The sequence below is a fragment of the Cnephaeus nilssonii genome (genome assembly GCF_951640355.1).
Source record: "Cnephaeus nilssonii genome assembly, chromosome: 24".
NCBI classification, from domain to species: Eukaryota; Metazoa; Chordata; class Mammalia; order Chiroptera; family Vespertilionidae; genus Cnephaeus; species Cnephaeus nilssonii.
In genome coordinates this window covers 7,908,934-7,936,239 of record NC_137095.1, presented here as the reverse complement: position 1 = coordinate 7,936,239, position 27,306 = coordinate 7,908,934, and the positions used below count along the sequence as shown (strand labels likewise).

General features: G+C 55.3%; 1 protein-coding gene across 1 annotated transcript; it reads right to left on the bottom strand.

Moving 5' to 3' along the window:
* Window positions 1-2,237: 2,237 nt before the first annotated feature.
* IDH2 (isocitrate dehydrogenase (NADP(+)) 2) lies at window positions 2,238-25,690 on the bottom strand. The gene is made up of 11 exons (XM_079764115.1): window positions 25,481-25,690; window positions 12,325-12,416; window positions 10,566-10,731; window positions 7,786-7,946; window positions 7,555-7,698; window positions 6,965-7,101; window positions 6,636-6,787; window positions 4,663-4,775; window positions 4,430-4,527; window positions 4,245-4,337; window positions 2,238-3,600 (listed from the first exon to the last, which is right to left on the bottom strand). Exons 1-11 carry the CDS (start codon window positions 25,593-25,595, stop codon window positions 3,513-3,515), a joined length of 1,359 nt encoding a protein of 452 aa, XP_079620241.1. The 5' UTR covers window positions 25,596-25,690; the 3' UTR covers window positions 2,238-3,512.
* Window positions 25,691-27,306: the final 1,616 nt, after the last annotated feature.

Genomic DNA, 27,306 nt, shown 5'->3' with positions numbered 1-27,306 from the left:
GCAGGGAAACAGCACATTCAGGAACCAGGGCACCCAGACCCCTGCCCACGGCCCCCCCGGAGGCCTCCGTGGGGAGGGGCGGGCAGGGCTGTCCCCGAAGGCCCAGAAGGAGGTGAAGCCACCAACTTCAGCCCAGGAAATAGGTGTGGGGGGGGGACAGCTGGGGGTGGGGGACCGCTTTGCAATGCAGCCCCCTCCAAGGCTGTACCTTAGCGGAGGGGCCTCAGGGTGGCTGTGATCAGGCCTGCGGGGAGCACACGGCAGCCTCGGGGGTCAGGCAGCCAGGGGCCCCTCCTTCTCTGCTGCAGCTCACACGAAGCAACAGACGAGAAGTTGGGGGCCGCGGGGGCCTCGCCCCAAGTGTGGCTCTCCAGAACCCCCGGCCCCCTGGCGCCCAGGTGCCCGCCACGATGACCCTCAGGTGGCAGTGACCCCATCACTGTAGAAGACGTTTTCTCCTGCTGAGACGCAGCATCCCTGCAAACTACCTCTTCCCACGACGTCTTTCTCCCCTGGTACCAAAAAGAACCCTGTACCTCCTCCTCCTCCTCCCCCTCCTCCTCCTTCCTCCTCCACGTCCTCTCCCTCCCTCCTCCTCCCCTCCACTCCCTTCTCCCTCCTCCTCCTCCACTTCCTTCTCCGTCCTCTACTTCCTTCTCTTTCTCTCTTCCTCCTCTCCTCCCTCCCTCCTCCTCCTCCTCCTTCTCCCTCCTTCTCCTCCCTCTTCCTCCTCCTCCGTCCTCCTCCTCCTCCTCCTCCCTCCCTCCTCTCCTCTTCCTCTCCCTCCCTCCTCCTTCCCCTCCTCCTCCCCTCTTCTCCCTCCTCCTCCCTCCTCCCCCTTCCCCTCCTCCCCCTCCCCCCTCCGCCAGCGCAGTGGCCTTGGAAACCCAAGGGAGAAGGGCCGGGCCTCTGCGAGTGCGATACTTGAACGCCCGGCCCTGTGCCTTGGACCTGGGCGAAGCTAAGAGAGGGGGACAGCACAACTCGCGGTCTGAGCTGGGGGGGTGGTGGGGGGGCGGGGGGGTGGTCTGGCAAGGCTCCTGTCCTCACCCCTCGCCCCCAACCTTTGCAAAGGCGGTGTGAGGCCCCCCCGGGGGACGTGGAAGCTCCTGGATGAACTCCATTCTAACTTATTTTGACGTGTATACAAACCGACTGTTTAGAAATTCCCACTTGTGCAAAGCCCTACTGTGTTTTTATGTTCCTGTTTAAAAGAGAAGTTTACCTAGCAATAATTATAAATAAATGGATATTCTTTAGCGCGGCGGCTGCGGGTGCTTCTTCCCGTGGTTCTCGGGGACCCGGCCCTCCCCACTCCCCCGGAAGGAACTCCTAACGAAGCTCTGCAGCCCGCGAAGCTGGTGTGGCTCAGTGGTGGAGCGTCGACCTATGAACCAGGAGGTCAAGGTTCGATTCCCGGTCAGGGCACGTGCCCGGGTTGTGGGCTCGATCCCCAGTCGGGGGGCGTGCAGGAGGCAGCCGATCCATGGTTCTCTCTCATGATGTTTCTATCTCTCCCTTTCCCTTCCTCCCTGAAATCAGTAAATATATATATATTTTTTTAAAAAAAAAGCTTTGCAGCCCTTCCCAGCAAGGCATTGCTCTCTGGGGACTGGAGGAGACCCACACCATCCTCCGCACCCACCAGAGTGAGCCCCCGGCAGAGCCCGGCACCCCCAGGGAGCTGCTCCAAGCCCAAGCCAGGGGTGAGGGGACGGGGGGGTGGGGGGAGGAGGCAGACCAAGGCCCCAGAATTCCCACCACTTGCAGAGAAGAGCGGCTTCCCCTCCTTGCCCACCAGCAGGGCCCAGGACAGAAGCCAGCTCACCATGCCAAGCTGAGCCCTTTGCTACCGATGGGCACGCGGGGCCGGAAACCCCAATCCTTCCCCCCCCCCCCGCCCCGGGAGCTGGGCCTCGCAGAGGGAGCGCGCCAGCCTTTCTCCCCACGGCCCTGGGGGCCCACGGCGATGACCTAGGACAGTGGTCAGCAAACTGCGGCTCTCGAGCCACATGCAGCTCGCGAGCCGCGGTTTGCCGCTCTGTTGACTAATGAGTTTGCCGACCACTGGGATAGGGGCTTAATCACAAGGAACAACAACAGCCTGTAATTATTGGAATCCAGAGTCTAGGTCAGTGGTCGGCAAACTCATTAGTCAACAGAGCGGCAAACCGCGGCTGGCGAGCTGCAAGTGGCTCGCGAGCCGCAGTTTGCCGACCAGACCTAGGAAGATGGTCCTTGGGACAGAAGGGGGCGCCAGTGTGTGTGTGTGTGTGTGTGCGCGTCTGTGTGTGGCTACAGCCCATCTCAAAGCTACCAAGGTCCCCAACTGTTGGGTTTCAGGAGCTCTGAGAGTCCCCCCGCAACACGTGGGAAATGGACTTAGGATGGCCAACTATTTGTTTATCAAGTGAACATGGTACAAACTCTTCCCCGGACATTTTAACACCAAAAGTGTACTAGAACAGCCCTGTAAATGGGATCTATGTCGCTTTACAGAAATGTGCTAACTTTAATTTTCCAGTTTTGCTAAAGAAGGGAGGAGGTGACCCGGCCGGCGTGGCTCCGTGTTTAAGCATCGACCCATGAACCAGGAGGTCACGGCTGGATTCTAGGTCAGGGGCACATGCCGGGACTGTGGGCTCGATCCCCAGTAGGGGGCGTGCAGGAGGCAGGTGATCAATGATTCTCTCTCATCACAGATGCCTCTATCTCTCCCTCTCTCTCTCTCTTTCTGAAATCAATAAAAACATACATGTGAAAACAGAAAAAAAGAAAGAGAATTGAGGAGATGAACTCAAGTCCGCGGCTCAGTGTCCTGGACCCCACTGGGGCCCTGTTCATACCCCATACCCAAACCCCCAGCAGCTGTGAGTGGAAAACCAGAGTCGGCTGCCAAGGGGGGGGGCCTGTGTTCAGTACCAAGAAAAGGGCAAGGAGTCTGGAGATGTCTAGAAGGTGAAAACCGGACAGAAAAAGGAAAATACAGCCTGAATCTATGGAGACGTGATGACCCCCAAATGAGACAGGAACCATGCTAGGGAATTCCAGGGGGAACCCACAGGCCTGCGACCCCAGAGTCACAGCGGCTACTCGGGTGGCCCCCTGTAGAATCCTGCTTGGTCCCCTCCCCCCACGGGGACCCCCGACTGGATGGAGCCTGGGACAGACCTCCTGTGGCCCGAGCCCTGTGGAGCCCCGCCCTCTGATGGCCTCGGCCTCCGGGTCCCAGCTGCCTCCTCCCGAGGGACAGACACAGCAGACAGCTTTGTGAAGAGGTTTTAGTAGCTAAATATGGCACCACGTGTTCCAAGGCGATATAAATTACAGTATGCGGAACATACTGACGGGCTGAGGTAAAACACACGGCTCCTGCCTCACGTCACCACCGCCAGGGGAAACGCAGAGACTGGGGGAAACTTGTCGCTTATAAAAAAAATGTCCCCTAGAAAGGCCTCCTGAGAGGGCTGAGGCTCACCCTCCGAGAGTCCAGGGCCAGGGCTCGCCGCCCCCTACTTCTGGCCCAGGGCTTTGTCCAGGTTGTTCTTGATGGTGTCCAGGAAGTCCGAGGTGTTCAGGAAGTGTTCGTTGAGCTTCACGCTGCCGAGAGAACACCGCTCGCGTGAGGGGCAGAGCCTGAGCTTGGGCATCTTGATGGCAGCACCCCCCCCCCCTTGCCCCGTGGGGAGGTGTGGCCAGGCCACCTGCGGGTCACAGGTCCCCCCCAGCCGCCCACCACCCAGGGGCCGCAGCAGAATCAGCGGGAGGCTGGGAAGGTCTGCCTGTTCTTTTGCAGGTGAATGGGGCCGCGGGGTACAAGGTCTCCTGGGAGATGCTGGGAGATGGGGACCGGAGCAGGTGGATGGGGACCAACTCAGTGGGCCTGGTCTGGGAAGCTTGGCTCGAGCCATCCCTCAGGGCTGTGGACCTGTCCTGCCCCAGGCTCCTGATGGGGAGCCTCGCCCTAGCCAGTGTGGCTCAATGGATAGAGCGTCAGCCTGCAGACGGAAGGGTCCCAGGTTCGATTCCGGTCAAGGGCACATGCCCGGGTTGCGGGCTCAATCCCCAGTAGGAGGCTGATCAATGATTCTCTCTCATCATTGATGTTTCTCTCTCTCCCTTCCTCTCTGAAATCAATAAAGGTTAAAAAAAGATGGGGGCCCCTAAGAAGGGTCCCTCAGCTTCTGCCCACTGGCCCCCGAGGCCCCCGAAGCCCAGCTCTGCCCTCCTCCCCGGCCACGCACTTGCTGAGACCGTGGATGCAGCCCGCCAGGTCCTTGGTCATGGCTCCGCTCTCCACTGTCTGCACGCACACCTTCTCCAGGGTCTGGGAGAACCTGCAGGGGGCGGGGCAGAGTGAGACCTGGGCCCGGCAGCATCCGGCCCAGGACCTGCCCCGGGGCCAGCGCCGCCCCTCTCCTGCGCTCACCTGATGAGGTCCTGGTTCCCGTCCAGCTTTCCCCGGTGCTCCAGGCCTCGCGTCCAGGCGAAGATGCTGGCGATGGGGTTGGTGCTGGTAGGCCGGCCCTGGGGACAGGGGGCACGGGGGAATTAAGAGCCAAAAGGCCAACAAAGGGGGCGACCTGGAGGCAGCTTCCCACCCCTGGACCGACAGGGCCAGGCCCGCCCTCCCAGCCCGTGGGGCACGCTCCCCGCGCTTACCTTCTGGTGCTCCCGGTAGTGGCGCGTGACTGTCCCGTGAGCGGCCTCAGCCTCGATGGTCTTTCCGTCGGGGCAGACCAGCACGGACGTCATCAGGCCCAGGGAGCCAAAGCCTGCAGGGTGGGAAGGGCCTCCTCTGAGTGTGGGCGCCTCTCTCCTCGGGTAACCTGGAGCCAGCCCACCTGCCTTCTGGCTGTCACTCAACTGAAGACTACGCCCACCCTGGGAGGGCAGGCACTGTTTCCGGTTTGCCCACACCCTGGTCGTGGGACTCCAGGGCCCAGCCCAGGGCAGGTGGCTAGAGCTGGCCGGTTAGCATATACAGGTTTTCCATTTCAAACTCACCCTTCTGCAAATCTCGTTTGCTTTGCAAAAGGGGGGATTTGCTTTGCAAAAGAGTGAACTGGAAGTGGAACACCTGTGTCTGTGGCCCCACCTCCAGGTGTCCCACAGCCCGGGCCCACCCCCCCCCCCCCCCGGGGCCCAAGAGCCCACAGAGTTCTGCGCCAGGAGGCACATTGGCGCAGAAGGCAGAAAGCCTGCTGGCATCACTTCCCAGCGACCGCTTTATCGGCCGCTCTTGCCGGCTCCTGGCAAGCTCTGTGATATGTTCCCGATGCTCCCCAAATCCACGTGTGAAGCTTTTCTGTTGCCCAGGTCCCCACGGCACCAAAGTAAGAACTGTCAAGTCCCAAGGAAGGAAAAGTCCTCTGGGGAAATGCTCTGTCCAGGAAGTTTTGCTGTTGGCCCAGGGGGAAGGGGGGGGGTCCCTTCTCCACGGTTACCTGGATCTTCCCACGCACCAATCCCTTATCTATTTAGGGGTCCCCTGTCATGCCTTTCTCTTGCCTGCGGTGGCTTTTCATCCTGCCAGCCCAGATGGGAATCGTTCTACTGAGAGCATCGCCACTGAACTTGGCAAAATAAAGCCGGAGGCCAGGCTGCGATGGACAGGCAGAAGGTCTCAAAGCTTTGTAAGCCCACTGGGCGGTTCCTCGCGGTTCCTCTCTGCTGGAATCGGATTTACACTCTAGGGCTGAGGGTTTTTCCATCTTCCCTCATATTCTCCTACGTCTGAAAGGTGTACTGTGCATGCCCTAGCCGGTTCGGCTCAGTGGATAGAGCGTCGGCCTGCAGACCGAAGGGTCCCGGGTTCGATTCCGGTCAAGGGCACATACCATGGTCGCAGGCTCCTCCCCGGCCCGGGCCCTGGTCCGGGCTCGTGCAGGAGGCAACCAATCGATGGGTTTCTCTCACATCAATATTTCTCTCTGTCTTTCCCTCTCTCTAAAAATCAATGCAAAAATGTCCTCGGGTGAGGATTAAATAAATAAATAAATAAATAAAAGGTTTACTGCGCAAATCAAATTCTCTGCAATTTAAAGAGCACCCGCCCTAGCCGTTTTGGCTCAGTGGATAGAGCGTTGGCCTGCGGACTGAAGGGTCCCGGGTTCGATTCTGGTCAAGGGCACATGCCCGGGTTGCGGGCTCAATCCCCAGTAGAGGGCGTGCAGGAGGCAGCCGATCCATGATTCTCTTTCATCATTGATGTATCTATCTATCTCTCCCTCCCCCTCCCTCTCTGAAATCAATAAAAATATATTTTTTAAATAATAATAATAAAGAGCACCCCATTTGCTCAATCCCATTTGGTTCCATGGGAGCCAAACCTAGTCACGCGGCCCCTCCCTGGGCAGGAACCTCAGGGTCAACACGCCTAGCCCCTGAGAACTTGAAGTCCCGGGTCCTCCTTCCTCTTCCAACGACAGCCTTAGTAATACACCGGTCCAAACCACTCAGCTCCCAGGGAGCTCCTGCCCCCTGCTGTCCACAGGGGACCGTGCAACCAGCCGGCAAGCCTGAGAGTTGCTGCTACACTAGAGGACCTTATCTACCCAAAGGGTCTAAAAATGACCTCGGCCAGAGAGGCCGAAGGACCCATCCCCACAGGGAGCAGGATGCTCCCGGCGTACCCTGGGCCAGGATGTCCGACTGCACGTCTCCATCATAGTTCTTGCAGGCCCACACAAAGCCGCCTGAAGACTTGAGGACCTGAGCCACCATGTCATCAATGAGCCGGTGCTCGTACCAGATCTTATTCTTCTCGAACTCGGTCTTATAATGCCTGGAAGCAGAGGGGGCCTGTTGTGGGGGGGGAAGGCGGGAAGGCTGACAGATTGGGGATCCCTTCCTGAGCCAAATGCATGGGGACAGCGCCCTTCCCGGGTAGGATGAGGGCTGGGGTGGGGGGGGGGACCAGGAGGGAGGGCTGGGGCATCTTATAAAAGGGAGCGGCTGTTACTTCTCATAGATATCCTGGAAGATGTCCTTGAAGCGCCCGTCATAGGCTTTCAGGATGGTGTTCTTCGTGCTCATGTACAGCGGCCACTTCTTCTGGATGGCGTACTGGAAGCAGCTGTGCGCAAAACCCGAGATGGACTGCAGGGAGAAAGACGGGTTTCTGGCATGGTCCCCCCCCCCAGGGCCAGGCCCCACCCGGGATGGCACCCCTTCCCTCCCCACGACCCCCTCTTGCAATCTGGGTTCATCCAGCCACCTTCAGCAAGCATCTGTTGTTTCTGCTGGCCCAGCTTCCCCCATCCCAACTTCTGGGAGGACCCAGTCCCCCAGCTTTGTTTTGGAAAGCTACCTCCCCGCTCTGCCATTCTGAGACCAGATGGCTGGGATGGGATCTGTCTCTAGACTCTGTGTGTCTGGCTTATCCAATCAGAGCTCCTCCCCTCTCTCTCTAGGGGCCTCTGTGATTGGCTCAGAGGTGGTCATGTGACTCAGGCTAGAACTTTGGCGGGAACCAGTGGAGCTGGCAGAGATAAGCCGGGAGCAGAAAGGCCAGGCTGGGGGAGAGGAACTCAGGTTCTGTGCCCACCTCACCTCGTCCGTGTTGTACATGCCCATGCCCACGCCGCCAGCAGGGAAGTTGAACACCTCCCACTCCTTGGCACCGCTGCCATCCTTTGGGGTGAACACCATCTTGAAGGTGCCGGCCCGGTCAGCCACAAAGTCCGTGGCCTTGTACTGCAGAGACGAGAGGGTGGCTCAGGCTGCGGCTCCCAGATGGGGGGCGGTCCGGGCCAGCAGAGCCCAACTCCCGCCTCGGCCCACCTGGTCGCCATGGGCGTGCCTGCCAATGGTGATGGGCATGGTCCAGCCAGGGACCAGACGGGGGATGTTCTTGCAGATAATGGGCTCCCGGAAGACAGTCCCGCCAAGGATGTTCCGGATGGTTCCGTTGGGACTCTTCCACATCTTCTTCAGCTTGAACTCTAGGGGAGCAGAGATGAAGTGGCCCCACCACAGCCCCCACCTTCCAGCCAGAATCTGAAACTCGAGCAAGAGTGCAGCCAGGGGAGGGTCCTACAGATGATTCCGGGGAAGAGTCTGGAGCAGTGGTTCTCAACCTTTCTAATGCCGCAACCCTTTAATACAGGTCCTCATGTCGTGGTGCCCCCCAACCATAACATTATTTTTGTGGCTACTTCCTAACTGTAATTTTGCTACAGTTAATGAATCATAATGTAAATATCTGTGTTTTCTTCTTTTTATTTTATTTTATTGATTTTTTACAGAGAGGAAGGAAGAGGGATAGAGAGTTAGAAACATCGATCAGCTGCCTCCTGCACACCCTCCTCTGGGGATGTGCCCGCAACCAAGGTACATGCCCTTGACCGGAATCAAACCTGGGACCCCTCAGTCCACAGGCCGACGCTCTATCCACTGAGCCAAACCAGTCAGGGCAATATCTGTGTTTTCTGATGGTCTTAGGCGACCCTGCTAGTGGTTCTCAACCTATAGAGCCTAAGACCATCGGAAAACACAGATATTTACATGACGATTCATTAACAGTAGCAAAATTACAGTTATGAAGTTACAACGAAAATAATGTTATGGGTGGGGGTCACCACAACATGAGGAACTGTATTAAAGGGTCGTGGCATTAGGAAGGTTGAGAACCACTGGTCTAGAGTGTGAATGTGTGGGCCCTGGAACCACATTGCCTGGCTTCAGGGTCCACTCCACCTCTGACTGTGAGTCTCGTGAGGAGGTCTAACCCAAGCTACAACATGAAAGTAGTCATAAAGCCTTAGCCGGCCTGGCTCAGTGGAGAGAGCATTGGCCTGCGGACTGAAGGGTCCCAGGTTCGATTCCGGCCAAGGGCACATGCCTGGGTTGCAGGCTCGATCCCCAGTAGGGGGCGTGCAGGAGGCAGCCCACCCATGATTCTCTCTCATCATTGCTGTTTTTATCTCCTTCTCCCTTCCTCTCTGAAATAAAAAAAATATTTTCAAAAAGAAAAGAAAGTAGTGATAAGATACCTAATCTTTTGGATCGCTGTGAGGATTACATGAACTCATACATGAAGTGCCTAGAACAGTGCCTGGCACGTGGTCTGACTATTGTGACTCCCACATGGCACTGGGACGAGTAGCTTCGTCCGGCGAACCCTGGCCGCACACGGCCTCACCCCGGGTGCCCTGGTTCTGGCCCCAGGACTGCCACTAATCGCAGGGCCACGCCTGAGTTATCAAGACTGTGACCTTCAACATCCTTATCCAGAAAATGGGGGTATATACATCCCAGGGTTCGGGAGGAAAAAAAAAAAAGAAAACCTTGTGAGAAGAAGAGCTTAGCACTAAAATGATTCCGCCTGGCCAGCATGGCTCAGTGGTTGAGCATCAACCTATGAACCAAGAGGTCACGGTTCAATCCCAGGTCAGGGCACATGCCCGGGTTGCAGGCTCCATTCCCAGTGTGAGGGATGCAGGAGGCAGCCAATCAACGATTCTCTCTCATCATTGAAGTTTCTCTCTCTCTCTTCCTTCCTCTCTAAAATAAATAAAAAATGTATTAAAATAAAATTGAAAAATAAATAAAATGATTCCAAATACCTTAAGGCCAGTACACCCCAAAGACAGGAGGAGGCCTGGCCGAGGGTGTCTCAAATGCTTCCTTCTAGGTCCCTGATTCTGCCGGAATTAGGGGGACAGAACTCTGCAAGCAAACTCCTACACCACCCTTTCTTTTTATTTTTAATAATATATATTTTATTGATTTTTTTTTACAGAGAGGAAAGGAGAGGGATAGAGAGTTAGAAACATCGATCAGCTGCCTCCTGCACACTCCCCACTGGGGATGTGCCCGCAACCAAGGTCCATGCCCTTGACCGGAATCGAACCTGGGACCCTTCAGTCCGCAGGCCGACGCTCTATGCACGGAGCCAAACCGGTTAGGGCTACACCACCCTTTCTTGGCCTTTCCAAACCTGGCCGCTCTATCCACACACCATTGTCATTTCACGGAAGCCTCAAGAGCAGCCCTCAGGACCAGGGACCGGCGGTCAGGACCAGGGACAGCAGCCAGTCAAGCCTGGTCGGGGGCACCTCGCTGAGGCCCCTGGATGGCCACCGGGGCAGGGGTAGACCTGCAACGCCAAGACCGTGGCAGGACGCTAGTCACGCTCCCCGGGGCCCCCAAGGCCCTGAAGAATACAGGCCTGGCACACAGTCCTCCTCCGGAGAGAGGTGGCCCGGGTGTCTCTGTCCACCTGCCAGCAAAAAACAGTCCAGGAGGCCAGAGGGGCGGCCACCCCCAAGAGCCATTCTCGCGGTAACAGCACCAGCATCGGCTTCCTCCTCCTACGCCCTGTCACCAATGGCACCTCCACTGGCCACAGCCACACATCACAGCGGAAACCCCACTGGCCTGGGAGCAGGGAATGGATTCTGGTCTCGGCTCTATCACACCCTCACTGCGGAAGCTCAAGCCAGCCCCTTCACTGCCCCTCCCCAACCCCATCAACAGGGACCACTGTCCCCCAGGCATTCCCAGGGAGACTGGGGTCACGCCCCAGCCCACCCACCCCTCATACCCCCCCCCCCCCGTACCTTCCACCCGGGCCTCATCAGGAGTGATGGTGGCGCACTTGACGGCCACGCTGTACTTCTGGGTGGCCAATGCCGAGTCGATGGTGACCTGGTCGTCAGTCTTGTCACGGTTTGGGAGCCCCAGATCGAAATACTTGAGCTGGACGTCCACGTGGGGCAGGATGAGCTAGAGACAGAGGCCAGGACAAGGCGTCAGCCCGGATACGATGACGCAGGGGCATGCGCAGGCTGCGGCAGGGGACACTCCGTCAGGGCAGGGACGAGGGAAGGCCAGCAGAGGGAGGGGCAGCGCGCAGCGGAAGGCGAGAGTCAGCCATTCCTGGGTGGGGCCTGGACCAAGATGGCTGGAGGCGGGGGCTCTGGAGAGAGGCCGGCATCCCCTCAGAGGGCTCATCCCCTCGCATGGACCGTATGCCCCTGCTATGGCCCATCAACTCAGCCAAACCCCAAACCCCAAGTGCATCGCTATTCTCTAAACCAGAGGTCGGGCCCGGCCGGCGTGGCTCAGTAGTTGAGCATTGACCTATGAACCTGGAGGTCACAGTTCGATTCCCGGTCAGGGCTCATGCCCGGGTTGCGGGCTCCATGCCCAGTAGGGGGTGTGCAGGAGGCAGCCAATCAATGATTCTCTCTCATCATTGATGTTTCTATCTCTCCCTCTCCCTTCCTCCTTCCTCTCTGAAATCAATAAAATATATTTGAAATAAATAAATAAACAAACAAACGAGGGATGGGGAACATCTGGCCTGCAGGCTGTATAAGGCCCACGGAATCATTTGGTCTGGCCCTGCCAAGACATTAGGGGTGATTTAATCAAATGTTTGACCAAACACAGCAGGATAATTTTTAAGTTGATAATTCTGTATGGCCCCATGAACGATGTTATAAACATCCAAATGGCCCCTGGCAGAAAAAGAGTTCCCCACCCCTACATGGTGGGTTCCCTCGTCTCCCCCATCAGAAATGGCGCTTCTCAACCTTCTCCTTGGGAACATAGGTAAACTGTGGGGTCTTCCCGTGGACAACACACTCTCCCAGGCAGAACCCAGTGACTTGGAGAAGCCAAGAAGCCACCCTGGGAACCACGGGCTGTGGTGGCTCAAACACGTCCCTGCCCTACAGAGGGCACCACAGCCACCACTCACGAGGACATCCCCGAACCACTCAGAAAAGGTGACCTCCGGCCCGGCCGGTGTGGCTCAGTGGTTGAGCATCGACCTAGGAACCAGGAGGTCACGGTTTGATTCTGGGCAGGGCACGTGCCCGGGTTGCGGGCTCGATCCCCAGTGTGGGGGGCGTGCAGGAGGCGGCCGATCAATAATTCTCATCATGGATGTTTCTATCGCTCTCTCCCTCTCCCTTCCTCTCTGAAGTCAATGAAAAAATAAATGAAAAGAAAAGGTGACTCCAGGCACAGCTGCACCCACACCATCCCCGCGCTCCTTCAACCCCTTGAGGCAGCTCGTCGGGACAGAGGGGGTGAGGTGGACAGGATACAGGGGCAGCCCTGAATTTGCACACAGATTGAGACACGCGGGCTTCGGCACCAGCAGGAGGCCCGGGCCGCCGCCAGACATCCCAAGAACCACGCACGAGTGGTCTGGACACAGCGGAAGGATGGGTGGGAGGAGGAGGGAAACAGGACTGTGGCCACCCACCAGGGGACAGGGGCATCAGGTGATGGGGGCGCCTGAAGCGGGGCGGAGCGCTGAGCCCGGCCGGCCATGGGGAAAGCTCCCCCCACTCCGGAAGGAACTACCTTGTCCTTGATGAACTGCCAGATGATACGGGTCATCTCATCGCCGTCCATCTCCACCACCGGCTTGGCCACCTTGATCCTCTTGTCGGCATCTAGGATGGGGCACAGACACTGCATGAGGCCCCTGGGGAGGAAGGGGAGGGAGCCCCCCCCCCCAAGGGGAGAGCAGTGGTCAGCCAGGCCCAGCGGCCCAGCGTTCACACCCAGGAACAGCTCTCGGACAGCTCGGGGGACCTGAACCCCCGCACTGAGCATGGCCAGCCAGCCTGGCCAGTGAGATCTCCTCCCTGGGGATCTGAAGGCAGAGACCCCGAGCCAGCCGGGGCCGCCCTGTCCAGCAGCCCATCAGGAGAGGCTGTCCCGGGGTTCCCCAGGGCGGCCCAGGATCCCCTCTAGTCCAATCCACGCAGTTCTACGAGCTTCCGTGTCCTTTTATTTTTTTTTAAATTCTCACCCGAGGAGATTTTTTCCATCGACTCTTAGAGACAGTGGAAGAGAGAGGGAAAGACGGAGAGAAATATCGATGTGAGACAAACACATCGATTGGTTGCCTCCTGCACGAGCCCAGGACAGGGAGGAGCCTGCAACCGAGGAGGTACATGCCCTTGACCGGAATCGAACCCCGGGACCCTTCGGTCCGGAAGTTCCGACGCTCTATCCACTGAGCCACACCGGCTAGGGCTTCCCTGCGTCCTTCTCATAACAGCCTCTCCCACTCGGCCTGTCACTCACTCGGTCTGTTGCTTGCAACCTGAGAACCCGACTAACTTGCAATGAGGAGGGATTGTATTAACACCTCCTCCGGGGCCCGGACAGTGTCCCCCACCGTTTACATGATTCCGTTCACTCCTCCCCAGGGGAGTATCATCACCTCCACTTTAAATGTGGGGGGGGGGGGGTGGGCTGAGGCTCCTGGCTTACAGTTTGGAAACAGGAGGATTCGCACCTTGCAGGAGAGGAAACACGGGCTGAGGGCACCTGGGAAGGGAACTCAGGACAGGTCCGAGTGGCTCGGGTCGGCCAGTCCTGCCAGAGAAGCATCACAAGACGGGACGAGGGGGAGGGCGGAGGGGAAATCGGAGCCAGGGAAGCTCTTCAAGGAAATTCTGACTCGAGAAAAACCGACACTCTGGGAAGTGCATTCCCAGGAAAACTCAAGAAAATGGCCCAGCCCCCTGCTGGTGTGGCTCAGTGGATAGAGCGTCGGCCTGCGGACTGACGGGTCCCGGGTTCGATTCCGGTCAAGGGCACATGCCCGGGGTCGCGGGCTCGATCCCCAAGTAGGGGGCGTGCAGGAGGCAGCCGATCAATGATTCTCTTATCATTGAGGTTTCTCTCTCTCCCTCTCCTTTCCTCTCTGAGATAAATAAAAACATATTTCGCCCTAACCGGTTTGGCTCAGTGGATAGAGCGTCGGCCTGCGGACTCAAGGGTCCCAGGTTCAATTCCGGTCAAGGGCATGTACCTTGGTTGCGGGCACATCACCAGTAGGGGGTGTGCAGGAGGCAGCTGATGGATGTTTCTCTCTCATCGATGTTTCTAACTCTCTATCCCTCTCCCTTCCTCTCTGTAAAAAATCAATAAAATATATTTAAAAAATAAAAAATATGCCCTAGCTGGTTTGGCTCAGTGGATAGAGCGTTGGCCTGCGGACTGAAGGGTCCCAGGTTCGATTCCAGGCAAGGGCACGTGCCTGGGTTGCGGGCTCGATCCCCAATAGGGGGTGTGCAAGAGGCAGCCGATCAATGATTCTCTCTCATCATTGATGTTTCTATCTCTCGCTCCCTCTCCTTTCCTCTCTAAAATCAATAAAAATATATTTTCTAAAAATAAAAATAAAAACATATTTTTTTTAAAAAAGAAAAGAAAGCCCTAACTGGTTTGGCTCAGTGGATAGAGGGTCGGCCTGCGGACTGAAAGGTCCCAGGTTTGATTCCGATCAAGGGCATGTACCTTGGTTGTGGGCACATCCCCAGTAGGAGGTGTGCAGGAGGCAGCTGATCGATGTTTCTCTCCCATTGATGTTTCTGACTCTCTATCCCTCTCCCTTCCTCTCTGTAAAAAATCAATAAAATATATTAAAAAAGAAAAGAAAACAGCCCATCTAATTCATCAGTGCAGGCCGCCTTGGAGGAGGCTTATTGACCCTCTGAGAGGGGCACCCCAGCACCAGAACATCCCTCCGCCCGCAGCCTGGAGGAATCAGTGACTGCCCAGCAGGACAATCACATCTATGCAAAACCTGCAACCGGGTGGGAGCCCAGCTGGTTAGAGCGTGGTCCCGATACGCCAAGGTTGTGGGTTCGATCCCCGGTCAGGGCACATACGAGAAGCAACCGATGAAAGCATAAATAAGTGGAACAACAAATTTATGTGTCTTCCCTCTCTCCCTCCCTCCTTCCTCAAAAAAAAAAAAAAAAAAAGAGAGAGTGTAGAGATTATTCAGAGACAGGAGGGAACGCAGATCCCTTGCTCAAGTGCAGCCTCAGATGCCCTTGTGAGTCAGACACGAAAAAGCAGAAAGCAACACAGCCTGGAAAGACTTCACTCCCTGGAGAACAAGGGATTTGGGGCCCAGGCTACAGCATGCCTTCACCCTTTCTGGTCTGAAGCTTGAATGGAACAGGTTTGAGGACCTGCAGAAAGTCTCCTGGGCTGTGGCAGGGCGACCTTGATTTTTAGGGGCACTTCCTGTGAGTTCATTTGAGGAGAGCCAGCCCAATGTTTAAAGAACATATTGAACCCGAATCAGGATCCCTAAGGAGAGACTCATTCAGGGGCCAGTCCTAAAGGTCGCACATGTGAGCTCCATTCAAGTGTTGGACTTCATGCCGGCGGCTCGTGGGCTGTGGACACCACGCTTCCTCCGTGAGGGAGTTGAATGTCAAGGGCACAGCTGTGCACATGGGAGTCCAACCCTCAGAGACCACAGGGCCCGCTTATTTACAACCAGATGCTAAGCGCCTCTTCCTGAAACACCTAAAACACAACAGCGCCCGCCCCCAAGGAGTGAGGATGGCAGGGAAGACCCACGGGTCATGAGGAGACAGCAAGCAGCGCCTTTACCAAAGCAGCAGGCTCATTCTGTTTGACCCACGTAGTGTTTTTTTTTAAAAATATATTTTATTGATTTTTAAAAAAAATATATTTTATTGATTTTTTACAGAGAGGAAGGGAGAGGGATAGAGAGCTAGAAACATCGATGAGAGAGAAACATCGATCAGGTGCCTCCTGCACACTCCCCACTGGGGATGTGCCCGCAACCAAGGTACATGCCCTTGACCGGAATCGAACCTGGGACCCTTGAGTCTGCAGGCCGATGCTCTATCCACTGAGCCAAACCGGTTAGGGCCGTAGTGTTTTTCTTAAGTATTCATTGGTGGCCACAGTTTAAAACCAGGAGATTGTAACAACAAAATAACCCAAAAAAACAATCGGGCAAAGGACTTGAATAGATAGTTCTCCAAAGTGATGGATAAAAAGCCAACAAGCTCGTGAAAACATGCTCACCGTCACCAATCATGAGGGAAATTCAAATCAAAACCACAATGAGATACCACCTGACACCCCTTAGAATGGCTACTGTCAAAAAACAAACACACAAACAAACAGAAGACAACAGGTCAACACGTGGTGGGCTCATGCCGGCGGCCCGTGGGCTGTGGACACCACGCTTCCTCCGTGAGGGAGTTGAATGTCAAGGTCACCGCAGTGCACATGGGAGTCCAACCCTCAGAGACCACAGGCCCCGCTTACTTACAACCAGATACTAAGCGCCTCTTCCTCAAACACCTAAAACACAACAGCGCCCGCCCCCAAGGAGTGAGGATGGCAGGGAAGACCCACAGGTCACGAGGAGACAGCAAGCAGCGCCTTTATCAAGGTCAAGGAGCTGGGAACGGTGATGAGAACCAAAGCAGGATGTGGAGAAACTGGAACCCTGTGCACTGCTGGTGAGATGTGAACTTGTGCAGCTGCTACAGAAAACAGTTCCATACGGTGCCATTGGATCTACGAATTAAAAACTAGAGTCTGGCCGGCGTGGCTCAGCGGCTCAGCATTGACCTGTGAACCAAGAGGTCACGGTTCGATTCCCGGTCAGGGCACATGCCTGGGTTGTGGGCTCAATCCCCAGTAGGGGGTGTGCAGGAGGCAGTGGGTCAATGACTCTCTGTCATCACTGATGTTTCTATCTCTCTCTCCCTCTCCCTTCCTCTCTGAAATCAATAAAAATATATTTAAAAACAAAAACTAGAATCAGCCGAAACCGGTTTGGCTCAGTGGATAGAGCGTCGGTCTGCGGACTGAAGGGTCCCAGGTTCGATTCCGGTCAGGGGCATGTACATTGGTTGCGGGCACATCCCCAGTGGATGGTGTGCAGGAGGCAGCTGGTCGATGTTTCTCTCTCATCGATGTTTCTAGCTCTCTATCCCTCTCCCTTCCTCTGTGTAAAAAATCAATAAAATATATTTTAAAAAAAAACAAAAAACAAAACTAGAATCACCATGTGACCCACCAGTCCTACTTCTGGATATATATCTGGAAGAACTGAAAGCAGGGTCTTGCACACCCATATTCATAGCAGCATTACGTGCAATAGCCAAGAGTGGGGAGCAACGGGTGAATGAACAAGCCAGATGTGGCGTGGACCTTCAGGAGGAGAACAGGCCCGGCTGGTGTGGCTCAGTGGTTGACTGTCGACCTATGAACCAGGAGGCCACAGTTCGTTGGATTCCCGGTCAGGTCACATGCCCAGGTTGCGGGCTCGATCCCCAGTAGGGGGCGTGCAGGAGGCAGACGATTAATGATTCTCACTCCTCATTGATGTTTCTCTCTCCCTCTCCCTTCCTCTCTAAAATCAATAAAAACATATTTAAAAAAAAAAAAAAAAAGAGAGAGAACAGGACTCGGAAGCTAATCCAGGAGAGTTGAGGAAAATTTTCCTCCTCAAGGTTGAACAATGTTCATGATTCCAAGTTTTTAAACCTGGGCTCCTCACCCCTTAACCATGGATGGACCTGCTTTAAAACTAAAAAGGGAAGTGACTCCACTAGTGATCTAGGACCTACCCCAACAGCTTTTGCTACTTGTTCTTTTATTTCAAATTGCACAAAGGCAAATTCACTTTGTATCTCTTACCATTGCAGCCCTGGCCAGGTAGCTCAGTTAGTTAAAGTGTCCTCCAGGTACTCCAAGGTTTCGGGTTCAACCCCCCAGTCAGGGCACATACAAGAATCTACCAATGAATGCATAAATAAGTGGAACAACAAATCGATGTTCCTTTCTCTCTAAAAAAACATTGCCCTATTTCCCAAACACTCTTTCATGTTTTGTTTTTTGTGTGTGTTTTTTTAAATATATTTTATTGATCTTTTACAGAGAGGAAGGGAGAGGGATAGAGAGCCAGAAACATCAATGAGAGAGAAACATCGATCAGCTGCCTCCTGCACACCCCCAACTGGGGATGTGCCCGCAACCAAGGTACATGCCCTTGACCGGAATCGAACCCGGGACCTTTCAGTCCCCAGGCCGACGCTCTATCCACTGAGCCAAACCGGCCAGGGCTAAACACTCTTTCATGTTAACATTTTTGGGAAGCAACTCCTATGATAAATTAGAAGCAGTATTAAATATGTAAGGATTTAATAGCTAAGCTTTTTACAATCCCTGTCTGTACCTTACTCAGAAGGCCAGTAAGCTTCAACATGATATGTTTAAGGCGGAACGTACATGCAATGGAATACCATTCAGCCTTGAAAAGGAACGCGATCTTCATGCCACAACACAGATGAACCTTAAGGACATCATGCTAAGTGAAACAAGCCAGTCACAGAAAGACAGATTCGCCTCCTATGAGGTGCCTAAAGGAATCAAAGTCATAGAAACAGAGAGCAGAATGGTGGTTGCCAGGGGCTGGGGTGGGGGGAGTAGGGCGTTACTGTTTAATGGGTATAAAGTTTTAGCTTTGCAAGATGAAAAACCTCTGGATATTGGTTGGACAATATATGTAAATACACTGAACACTACTGAACTGCAGACTTAAAAATGGAAATTTTTGTTAGGCGTTTGTACAATCTATATATACACTGAGTGGCCAGATGATGATGATCTCTGAACGCATAATAATCTGGACACTCAGTGTATAGCCTATATAATAAAAGGCTAATATGCAAATTGTCCCCTCGACCAGGAGTTCGACCAGCAGACAGGCTGGCCAACCGCCCAACTCCCCTCCCCCTGGCCAGGCTGGTTGGACCCCACCCATGCACAAATTCATGAATAGGGCCTCTAATATATATATATAAACTGAGTGGCCAGATTATTATGCATTCAGAGATCATCATAATCTGGCCACTCAGTGTATATAGAAGCCTAATATGTAAATTGTCCCCACAGGAGTTCAACTGGGAGACCGATAGCTCCCTATGGCATGTGCTGACCACCAGGGGGCAGCACGGAACTAAGGAAGGCCCCAGCTGGCAGCTGGAAGGCCCCGATCAGCCCTGATTGCTGGCCAAGCCTAGGGACCCTACCTGTTCACGAATTTCGTGTACCAGGCCTCTAGTAAAACATAAGAAATAAAGACTCAATTAAAAAAAATTAAACCAGTCCAAAAAAGAAATAAACACCTTAGAAGATTTTACATAAAAATCCAGCCTCTCTGGTGATGGGATTGAGAAGTACAGGTTGGTAGTTACAGAAGAGCCACAGGGATGTAAAGTTCAGCCTGGGAGATGTAGTCAATAATACTGTAATTATGTATGGTGCCAGGTGGGGACTGGAAATAGGGGGCACACTTTGTAAAGTATATGATTGTCTAACAACTATGTTGTGTACCTGAAACAAATACAAAATAACATTGAATACAAACTGTATTTGAAAATAAAGCTTTTAGCCCTAGCTGGTTTGGATCAGTAGATAAGAGTGTCGGGCCTGCTGACTGAAGGGTCCCAGGTTCAATTCCGGCCAAGGGCACATGCCCATGTTACAGGTTCAATCCCCAGTAAGGGGTGTGCAGGAGGCAGCCGATCAATGATTCTCTCTCTCATCATTTTTTAAAAAATATGTATTTTTATTGATTTCAGAGAGGAAGGGAGAGGGAGAGAGAGAGAAAGAGAGAGAGAGAGAGAGAGAGAGAGAGAGAGAGAGAGAGAGAGAAACATCAATGTTGAGAGAGAATCATTGATCAGCTTCCTCCTCCACACCCCCTACTGGGGATTGAACCCACAACCCGGGCATGTGCCCTCAACCGGAATTGAACCTGGGACCTTCCAGTCTGCAGGCCGACGCTCTATCCACTGAGCCAAACCGGCTAGGGCCTCTCTCTCATCATTGATGTTTCTCTCTCTCTCTCTCTCTCCCTCCCTCTTCCTTCTTCTCTGAAATCAATAAAAAATATTTAAAAAAAGAAAAGAACATTTTTAATTTTAAAAAGTAAAGTAAAATAAATTAAGAATAGAAAAAAAAAAAATCCAGCCTCTCTTGAAGAATGAGTTGCATCCACACGCTGAGCCCGTGCTGGCTCAAGACCCGGATGGGCTGGACTGGGCTGAGGCGGCCTCTCTCTCCACGCCAGGCCTACCACGTGTCCCGCAGAGTGCCCCCAGGCATGGGAGTTTAAGACCTCGGCTGTTGCTCAGCCAAATATGGTGGAGACACTCCCATCATGTGCCCCCAAGGGAGACAAGTGGCAACAGGCAACCTGAAATCCAAGGAACAGAGGCTGGGCCTCCCCGAATGCCTCCAGGGGACACCATGAAACCTTCAGATGAGACGTTGCACAGACATCGTCCTCTTGGCCAGGGTGTGGGGATGGAATGACAGCAGTCCCAGGAGGTCCATTAGGCCAACTGTCCTCCCCGGGTGGGGCTCCCAGCACCCAACACCGAGCAAGGATTTCTTTTTAATATATTTTTATTGATTTCAGAGAGGAAGGGAGAGGGAGAGATAGAAACATCCTATCTAATAAAGAGGGAATATGCTAATTGACCCTCACGCCCTCACAAAGATGGCGGCACCCACAGCCAATAAGGAGGGAATATGCTAATTGAATGTCACACCCTCAAAGATGGCAGTGCTCAGCCCCCCAGCTGCCCAGGGCTGGCCGAGGCTTGCACTGCCGGCAGTGGCAGCAGCAGAGGAGGTGTGATGGGGGGCGTCACCTTCCCCTGATCGCCGGGTTGCCTCCTGCCCCTGACGGCTCCCGGACTGTGAGAGGGGGCAGGCCGGGCTGAGGGATTCCCCCCTCCAGTGCACGAATTTTCATGCACCGGGCCTCTAGTCAATGATGAGAATCATTGATTGGCTGCCTCCTGCACGCCCCCTACTGGGGATCGAGTTGCAACTCAGGCATGTGCCCTGACCGAGAATTGAACCTGCGACCTCTTGGTTCCTGGGTTGACGCTCAACGGTGGCTGACCCACACCCGCCGGGCCCAAGTAAGGATTCCAAACCCATCCCCGGTTTTCAGGATCTGCCTGCTGCTGCAAGCTCAGGGCTCCAGGTACCCGGAATGACAGCCACCCCCAAGACAACTGCTTCTACGGCATCCCTACCCGTGCTCGGCCAGCAGGACCAGCAGAACAAGGAGCCCCAATGCCGGGAGCAATTTCGGAAGACATTCTAGTATTTTCCTCCCTTTCTCTCACACCCGCAGTCAAACCATCAAAAAGCCCTACTGGCTCTTCTTCCAAATACATCCAGAATCCAACTACTTCTCACCTCCCCCAGAGCCACCACTCGGCTCCCAGCCACCATCCTCTCTTGCCAGGTTGTACCTCCGACCAGGTCCCTGAGGCCAGAGTGCTCCTTCTAAAATGCAAAGCAGGAGGAGCCCTGGCTGGTGTGGCTCAGTGGCTAGAGCGTTGGCCTGCAGACTGGAGCGTCCCGGGTTCGATTCCAGTCAAGGGCACATGCTCGGGTTGTGGGCTCGATCCCCAGGAGGGGGTATGTAGGAGGGAGTCGATCCATGATTCTCTCTCATCATTGATGTTTCTGTCTCTCCCCCTCTCCCTTCCTTTCTGAAATCAATCAATATATATATATATATATATTTATTTATTTATTTTTTTTTTTTTTTTTAAGCAAAGCAGGTCATGACACTCCTCTCAAAATCCTGCAAAGCCTCTCTTTTCAGTCAGAGTAAAGGCCGAGGTCCTCAAAAATGGCCTGCAAGCCCCTCCCAGCCCCCACCACCTGGCCCATCTGTCGCTCACCATCATGGACTCTGAGCCACCCTCACGCACACACGCTTTCCTCTCTGCTTCTCCCACAGGCAATGGTATAGAGCAGGGGTGGGCAAACACACGAGTCCACAGAGCCAACTATCAACAGCACAATGATTGACATTTCTTTGGAGAGCCACATTTTTTAAACTGAAACTTCTTCGAACGCCACTCCTTCAACAGAGACTCGCCCAGGCCGTGGTATTTTGTGGAAGAGCCACACTCAAGGGGCCAAAGAGCCGCATGTGGCTCACGAGCCACAGTTTGCCGACCACTGAGACCTTGACCCCTGCAGTTCACTCTTCCTTAGATAACGAAACGCCATTTCTTCTACCCAAACTTTCACACACGCCGAAACCGGTTTGGCTCAGTGGATAGAGCGTCGGCTTGCGGACTCAAGGGTCCCAGGTTCGATTCCGGTCAAGGGCATGTACCTTGGTTGCGGGCACATCCCCCGTAGGGAGTGTGCAGGAGGCAGCTGATCGATGTTTCTCTCTCATCGATGTTTCTAACTCTCTATCCCTCTCTCTTCCTCTCTGTAAAAAATCAATAAAATATATTAAAAAAAAAAAAACTTTCATACACACCTTCCTTGCATACTTGCTCTCCTGTTAGCATCTGTCACATTAGCCTACTTCAACCTTGTTTACTATCTGTCTCCGCATTAGAAGTTAAGCTCCATGAAGGGCAGGCATCTGGGCCTCTTATTCCCAGCTCTGTCCCTAGCACCTTGCACAGTAGAAGCACAGTATTTGCTGAAGGCATGAATGAATGTCAAGGTCTGGTCAGTTGGGTCTGCTGCCCTGCCCTCACCCCCCCGTTTGGATGGAATGTGCTTCCCCCGCCCCCTCTCCTGGGATGCATTGCCACACAGCACCAGACCATCAAAAACGTACACAGTGGAAATCCCGCCAGGCCATGGAGAAGCTCACGATTCACAGTGTGTTAATATTTGCCACCGGCTGGCATTTTTTCCACCTGGGTTTACGGAAGAGGCGAGTCCAGGGCAGGCCACGGAGTCCAACTTCCAGGAATCGGGGTGCGGGAGTTTCCAGCTCATCCCCTAAGTGGAATCAGCACACGAGGCCTCAGCCTCCCAGACGGGATTTGGGGACAGGCCCCGGGTTCCTGGGTTGACGCTCAACGGTGGCTGACCCACAGGGTTTTCCTGAGAGGCTTTTCTTCAAAACCCACTGGACCTAAACACAACCACCCAAAACAGCTCTGAAGAGGCAGCTGCGGCCTTAGCTCAGGCGTCCTCAAACGACGGCCCGCGGGCCACATGCGGGTGTTTTTTGCCGTTTTGTGTTTTTTTTTACTTCAAAATAAGATACGTGCAGTGTGCATAGGAATTTGTTCATAGTTTTTTTTTTTTTAAACTATAGTCCGGCCCTCCCACGGTCTGAGGGACAGGGAACTGGCCCCCTGTTTAGAAAGTGTGAGGACCCCTGCCTTATGTGATGTGGTTGGAACATGGCTCAGTGGAGAGCAAGTAAGAACGCCACGGAGCCAGGCCGGCGTGGCTCAGTGGTTAAGCGTGGACCTACGAACCAGGAGGTCAGGGTTCGATTCCCGGTCAGGGCACATGCCAGGGTTGCAGGCTCAACCCCCAGGAAGGGGCCTGCAGGAGGCAGCCGATCCATGATCCTCTCTCATCTCTTTCTATCTCTCTTTCTCCCTCTCCCTTCCTCTCTGAAATCAATAAAAAAGTATTTTTTTTAAAAAAAGAACTCTACTAGGTTTGCAAAACCTTGAACTGTCAATAAAAAAATTTCCCTCGAATCTCTGAGCACAGGCAAGTCACCAAGATCTGAAGAGTTAAAAGGCAGCTGAGAAAATTAAGAAGTTCCCCGACTAGGAATGGAACAGGGGAAGGCTAGATGAGTCATTCTCCCCACAGCCCACCGTCACATCCCCAAACTCTAATCAGAACCACAGGATCGGTCGCTGAAGGCCTATGAGTTGCAAAACTAGAAAGAGACACGTGTGGGGATCTGCCAGATTACCTACCCTGGCCGTAGAGCCAGACTGCCTGAGCCCCGCCCCCTTCCCCTCACCAGGCAGCAAAGACACAAGGTGTTTTAACCCAAAAATACTCTTTCTATGTCATCAAGGGGAATGCCAACTACGCTGTCTCTGCCAGCGTGGCCAGGTACCAAGCTAGCAGAGGTCAGAATCGTATACGCTCACGTCCAACTCAAACACCAGGCATTCTTCCCATGAATAACCCAACTTCCGGAAGGACCTGCAGCCGCCTGCTCTTTTGATGTGTTACCACAATTCAGGCCCCTAAGGTGCTTTGTTTTCTTGTTTGTGTGTGTGGAGGGGGTGGGGTTCTTTTTAAAAATATATATTGTATTGATTTTTTAGAAAGAGAGGAAGGGAGAGAGAGAGAAACATCGATGTGAGAGTGAAACATCAACTGGCTGCCTCCTGCACGCCCCCTACTGGCAATTGAGCCTGAAACCCCTGCCTGATGGGGACTCGAACCCAAACCTTTTGGTGACCAGATGATGCCCAACCAACTGAGCCACACAGGCCAGGCTTTTCCTTTTTCTTTCTTTCTTTTTAAAAAGTAAAAAAAAAAAAAAAAAATTATCATCAATGCAGAATAAAAAGGAGAATTGGGGTGGGCATATAACTTGCACCATCTTTTGCTGAAGGTGGTGCCTATGGGAAACTTGGTTTGGGGGCACCTGGAACCTTGGGACTGGGGGCGCTGACCCTTTAGAGACAGATCCTAGAAGTTCAAAAGCAGAAATGCCCCTTTCTCCTTGGCAAGTTGGTGGGGAGGGTGGGGGTGTGTGTGCTGGGGCCCCAACACTAGTCAGCTGCTCCCACACCGGGTTAAAGATTACCTACACTGGCTGTAGAGCCAGGCTGCCTGAACCCCACCCCCTCTTCCTCACTCTCCTGGCTCACCCCAAGGGGGCTCCTGGCCAGGTGAGGATAGGGGTTTCCATGACAACAGGCATCAGACAGGGCCAAGGGACCTACATTGCTCCCTGCCGTTTGTTTGTAGCCGGGCGATGGAGAGCCAGGGTGCAGGTAGTGCCCACATACCAGCAGGGGCAGCCTACGTGGATCATGGAGGTCCAGGCTACGTCCTGCTTGCCAGGACCCGACCGCTGTCTCCTCTGCTGAGCCGGGAGCTAAGGGTACCACCACATTAGCTGTGAACAAAAGTCCCCGCATGGGTGAGCCGGGCAGGGCCCAAGAGCAGCAGCGCAGGAGCCGGCCCGGCGAGAAAAGGCAAATCGAGCCAAGGACAGGGCCTGGGATGGAGCCTCAAGTGCAGCGACAAGGAGAAGGGGGGTGGGGGGGGGGGGGAGTCCAAACAAAGGGGGGGAATGAAAAGCACGCTTCTCCAGCTGTCGCAGAAAAGGCTCCAAAAATAGCTGACGAGGGCCTGGCAGCCAGGAGGGGTTGCAGCGCGCTTGGCTGAAAAGGAACGGGAAGTGGATGCCTCCTCCCTCCCGCCTTTGTCTGAGCAGGAACAGCTCGCGGGGTGCTCCGGCCCCCACTCGGTTGCTCGTCTCCCGCCAGCGCGGGTGGGATCCCCTCCTGGTCCGGGACACCCCCAGCACCTCCATATAGTTACATCGGGTGCACGAGGCAGCCCCGAGCCCCCCCCCCGCCCCCCCCCCCACCAACCCCCGCGCGCAGGGCCGCAGGGCTGGCATCGCCCGGGCCACCAGTTGCCACCGTCCTTCAAGTCCCCACCGCTGCGCCTGGCGCGGCCTGGGAAGTCGGGGCAGGGGGCCGCGGAGCGAGGCCGCCCCCCCCCCCCCGCTCTTTTGTGTGCCCAAACCCGCGGTCCCCGGCCTGCGAGCGGCCCGATCGCGCTCCCCGGCCCCCCGCCCGGAGGCCGCCACGTCGCGGAGCCCGGAGCGCGCCCGCCCGCCCGCCCGGACCAGACTCTGGGCACTCACAGTGGCGCCGCGGCTGCTCCTGCAAGTTGGGGCCCGTCAGGGCGGCTGGCGCCCACGCCGGCCCGGAGCCCGACGCCTTGCCGAGCGATCGCACGACCCGCAGGTAGCCAGCCATGCCGAGCAGAGGACACCAACCCCGCAGGCGAGACCCGAGCGCCGGCCGCTGCTCCGCTGCCTGGCGGCGGGCTGCCCAGACCCTGGGCTCCCGGCGCGCGGGCACGGCCGGGGGCGGGGCCGCCGGGGGCGCCGTCCCATTGGGCCGCGCCGGGAGGGGGCGGGGCCAGCCGGCGGGACACGCCCCCTCACGCAGCCGGCGCTGCCCCAGCGTCGCGGGAAGCCCAGTTGGACGCGCGCCAGAGGCGGGTGAGACCGCTTGGCACACGCGCGCGCGCGCGCGGGGGGTTCGGCGCTGGAGGATGAGGGGGCGCCCCTCTCTCCAGGTCTCCTCGTTCAAATCGGGGTGTCAACAGCCGACGCAGCTGAAGCGCCCCGAAAGGCACATCTGAGGAAACCACCTGCGTCCTTGGCGTTCGCTGCGCTGAAGCCTGAGGCGCGTTCCCCCAGCGCGCGGCGTGCGCTCTCGGAACCAAGACCGCGGGCACCTCGGGTCTCCTCGGGGTCGCGCTCAGCTCCTCGTCCCCGCCTCCACGGGTGGTGCGGACTGACCGGATCCCCTCACACTGCGTCTCACCCGAAGGTCAAGCTGCTGGTCCCCGAAGGCACTCAGCGTGGCCGCCGAGGGGAGTCGTCCTCGAGGCCGCAGGCCTGCGCCCGGGCGCGCGCTGTCCTCAAGGGCAACCCCGCCGCTTCCCGAGGGGTGTCCCCGCACGCAGCCGGCGCTGAGTAAACTCGAGTTCACCCAGGTAAACAGCCCCATTTTTTGCCTGTTTTCATAGAAAAAAAAAAAACATACGGGTTGGTTCTGTCAAAAAAAAAAACAACCACCAAGGTTCCCCACCCTCTTTTTACTGCCCGCCCCTCCCCGCCCCCATCTCTTTTCACCCATTTTCTTGACATGAGACACCAACAGGACTGGGGTTTTATGTAGAGGAAAAAAAAAATCTAACCCTCACCCCCCCCCCCCCCACTTTTCCAGTCACAACTCCCTCCAAATGCTCTCACCCACTTTCTGTTCTGTGCGCCCCGCTTCCCAGTCACATTGCCAGATGGCGCCGGGCCAGGAAAGCGACCTTGAATTTCTAACTTCACCACTTCCTCCTCCTCCCGGCCCCAGCCAGGCAGAGCGAATGACGCCCCGGCCCTGAGTTCCACAGGCTGAGCCCCAAGATGGGCTGCTTTAGGGGGCCCCCCCCCAAAGTCCGAGGCGTCGGTCGAATGCCTGTGCTTGGGCCAGCGTGTCCCAGAATGACCCGTGACGACCCGTTCGCTCTGTTCCCAATTCTGTTGCTCAAAACACAAGCAGAGAGCCCTGGCCGGTGTGGCTCAGTGGATAGGGAGCGTCGGCCTGCGGACTGAAGGGTCCCGGGTTCGATTCCCGTCAAGGGCACATGCCCGGGGTGTGGGCTCACCCCCCCCCAGTAGGGGGCGCGCAGGAGGCAGCCAATCAATGGTTCTCTGTCATCATGTTTCTATCTCTCTCTCCCGCTCCCTTCCTCTCTCTGAAATCAATAAACATTTTAAAAAAATAAAATAAAAACACACAAGCAGAGACTGTGGAAGCCTCTGGTATGTGGCTCTCATGCCGTCCTGGTGTTACCATGCAGCACCAGGGCCTCCACACCTGTAAACCGGGAGAATGCACCCCCCCACCCCCACCCCGAGGATCCTTGGGACCCAAATATTCTGATTCAGTTATGTGTGTGCCA

Excerpts from the sequence above, each read along its gene's own strand:
- IDH2 (XM_079764115.1), bottom strand. The coding sequence starts at position 25,595 with ATGGCTGGCTACCTGCGGGTCGTGCGATCGCTCGGCAAGGCGTCGGGC. Across the intron at positions 12,417-25,480 it reads GGAGCAGCCGCGGCGCCACT|ATGCCGACAAGAGGATCAAG; the intron begins GTGAGTGCCCAG and ends GCCCCATCCTAG. Across the intron at positions 7,102-7,554 it reads GCATGTACAACACGGACGAG|TCCATCTCGGGTTTTGCGCA; the intron begins GTGAGGTGGGCA and ends TTCTCCCTGCAG.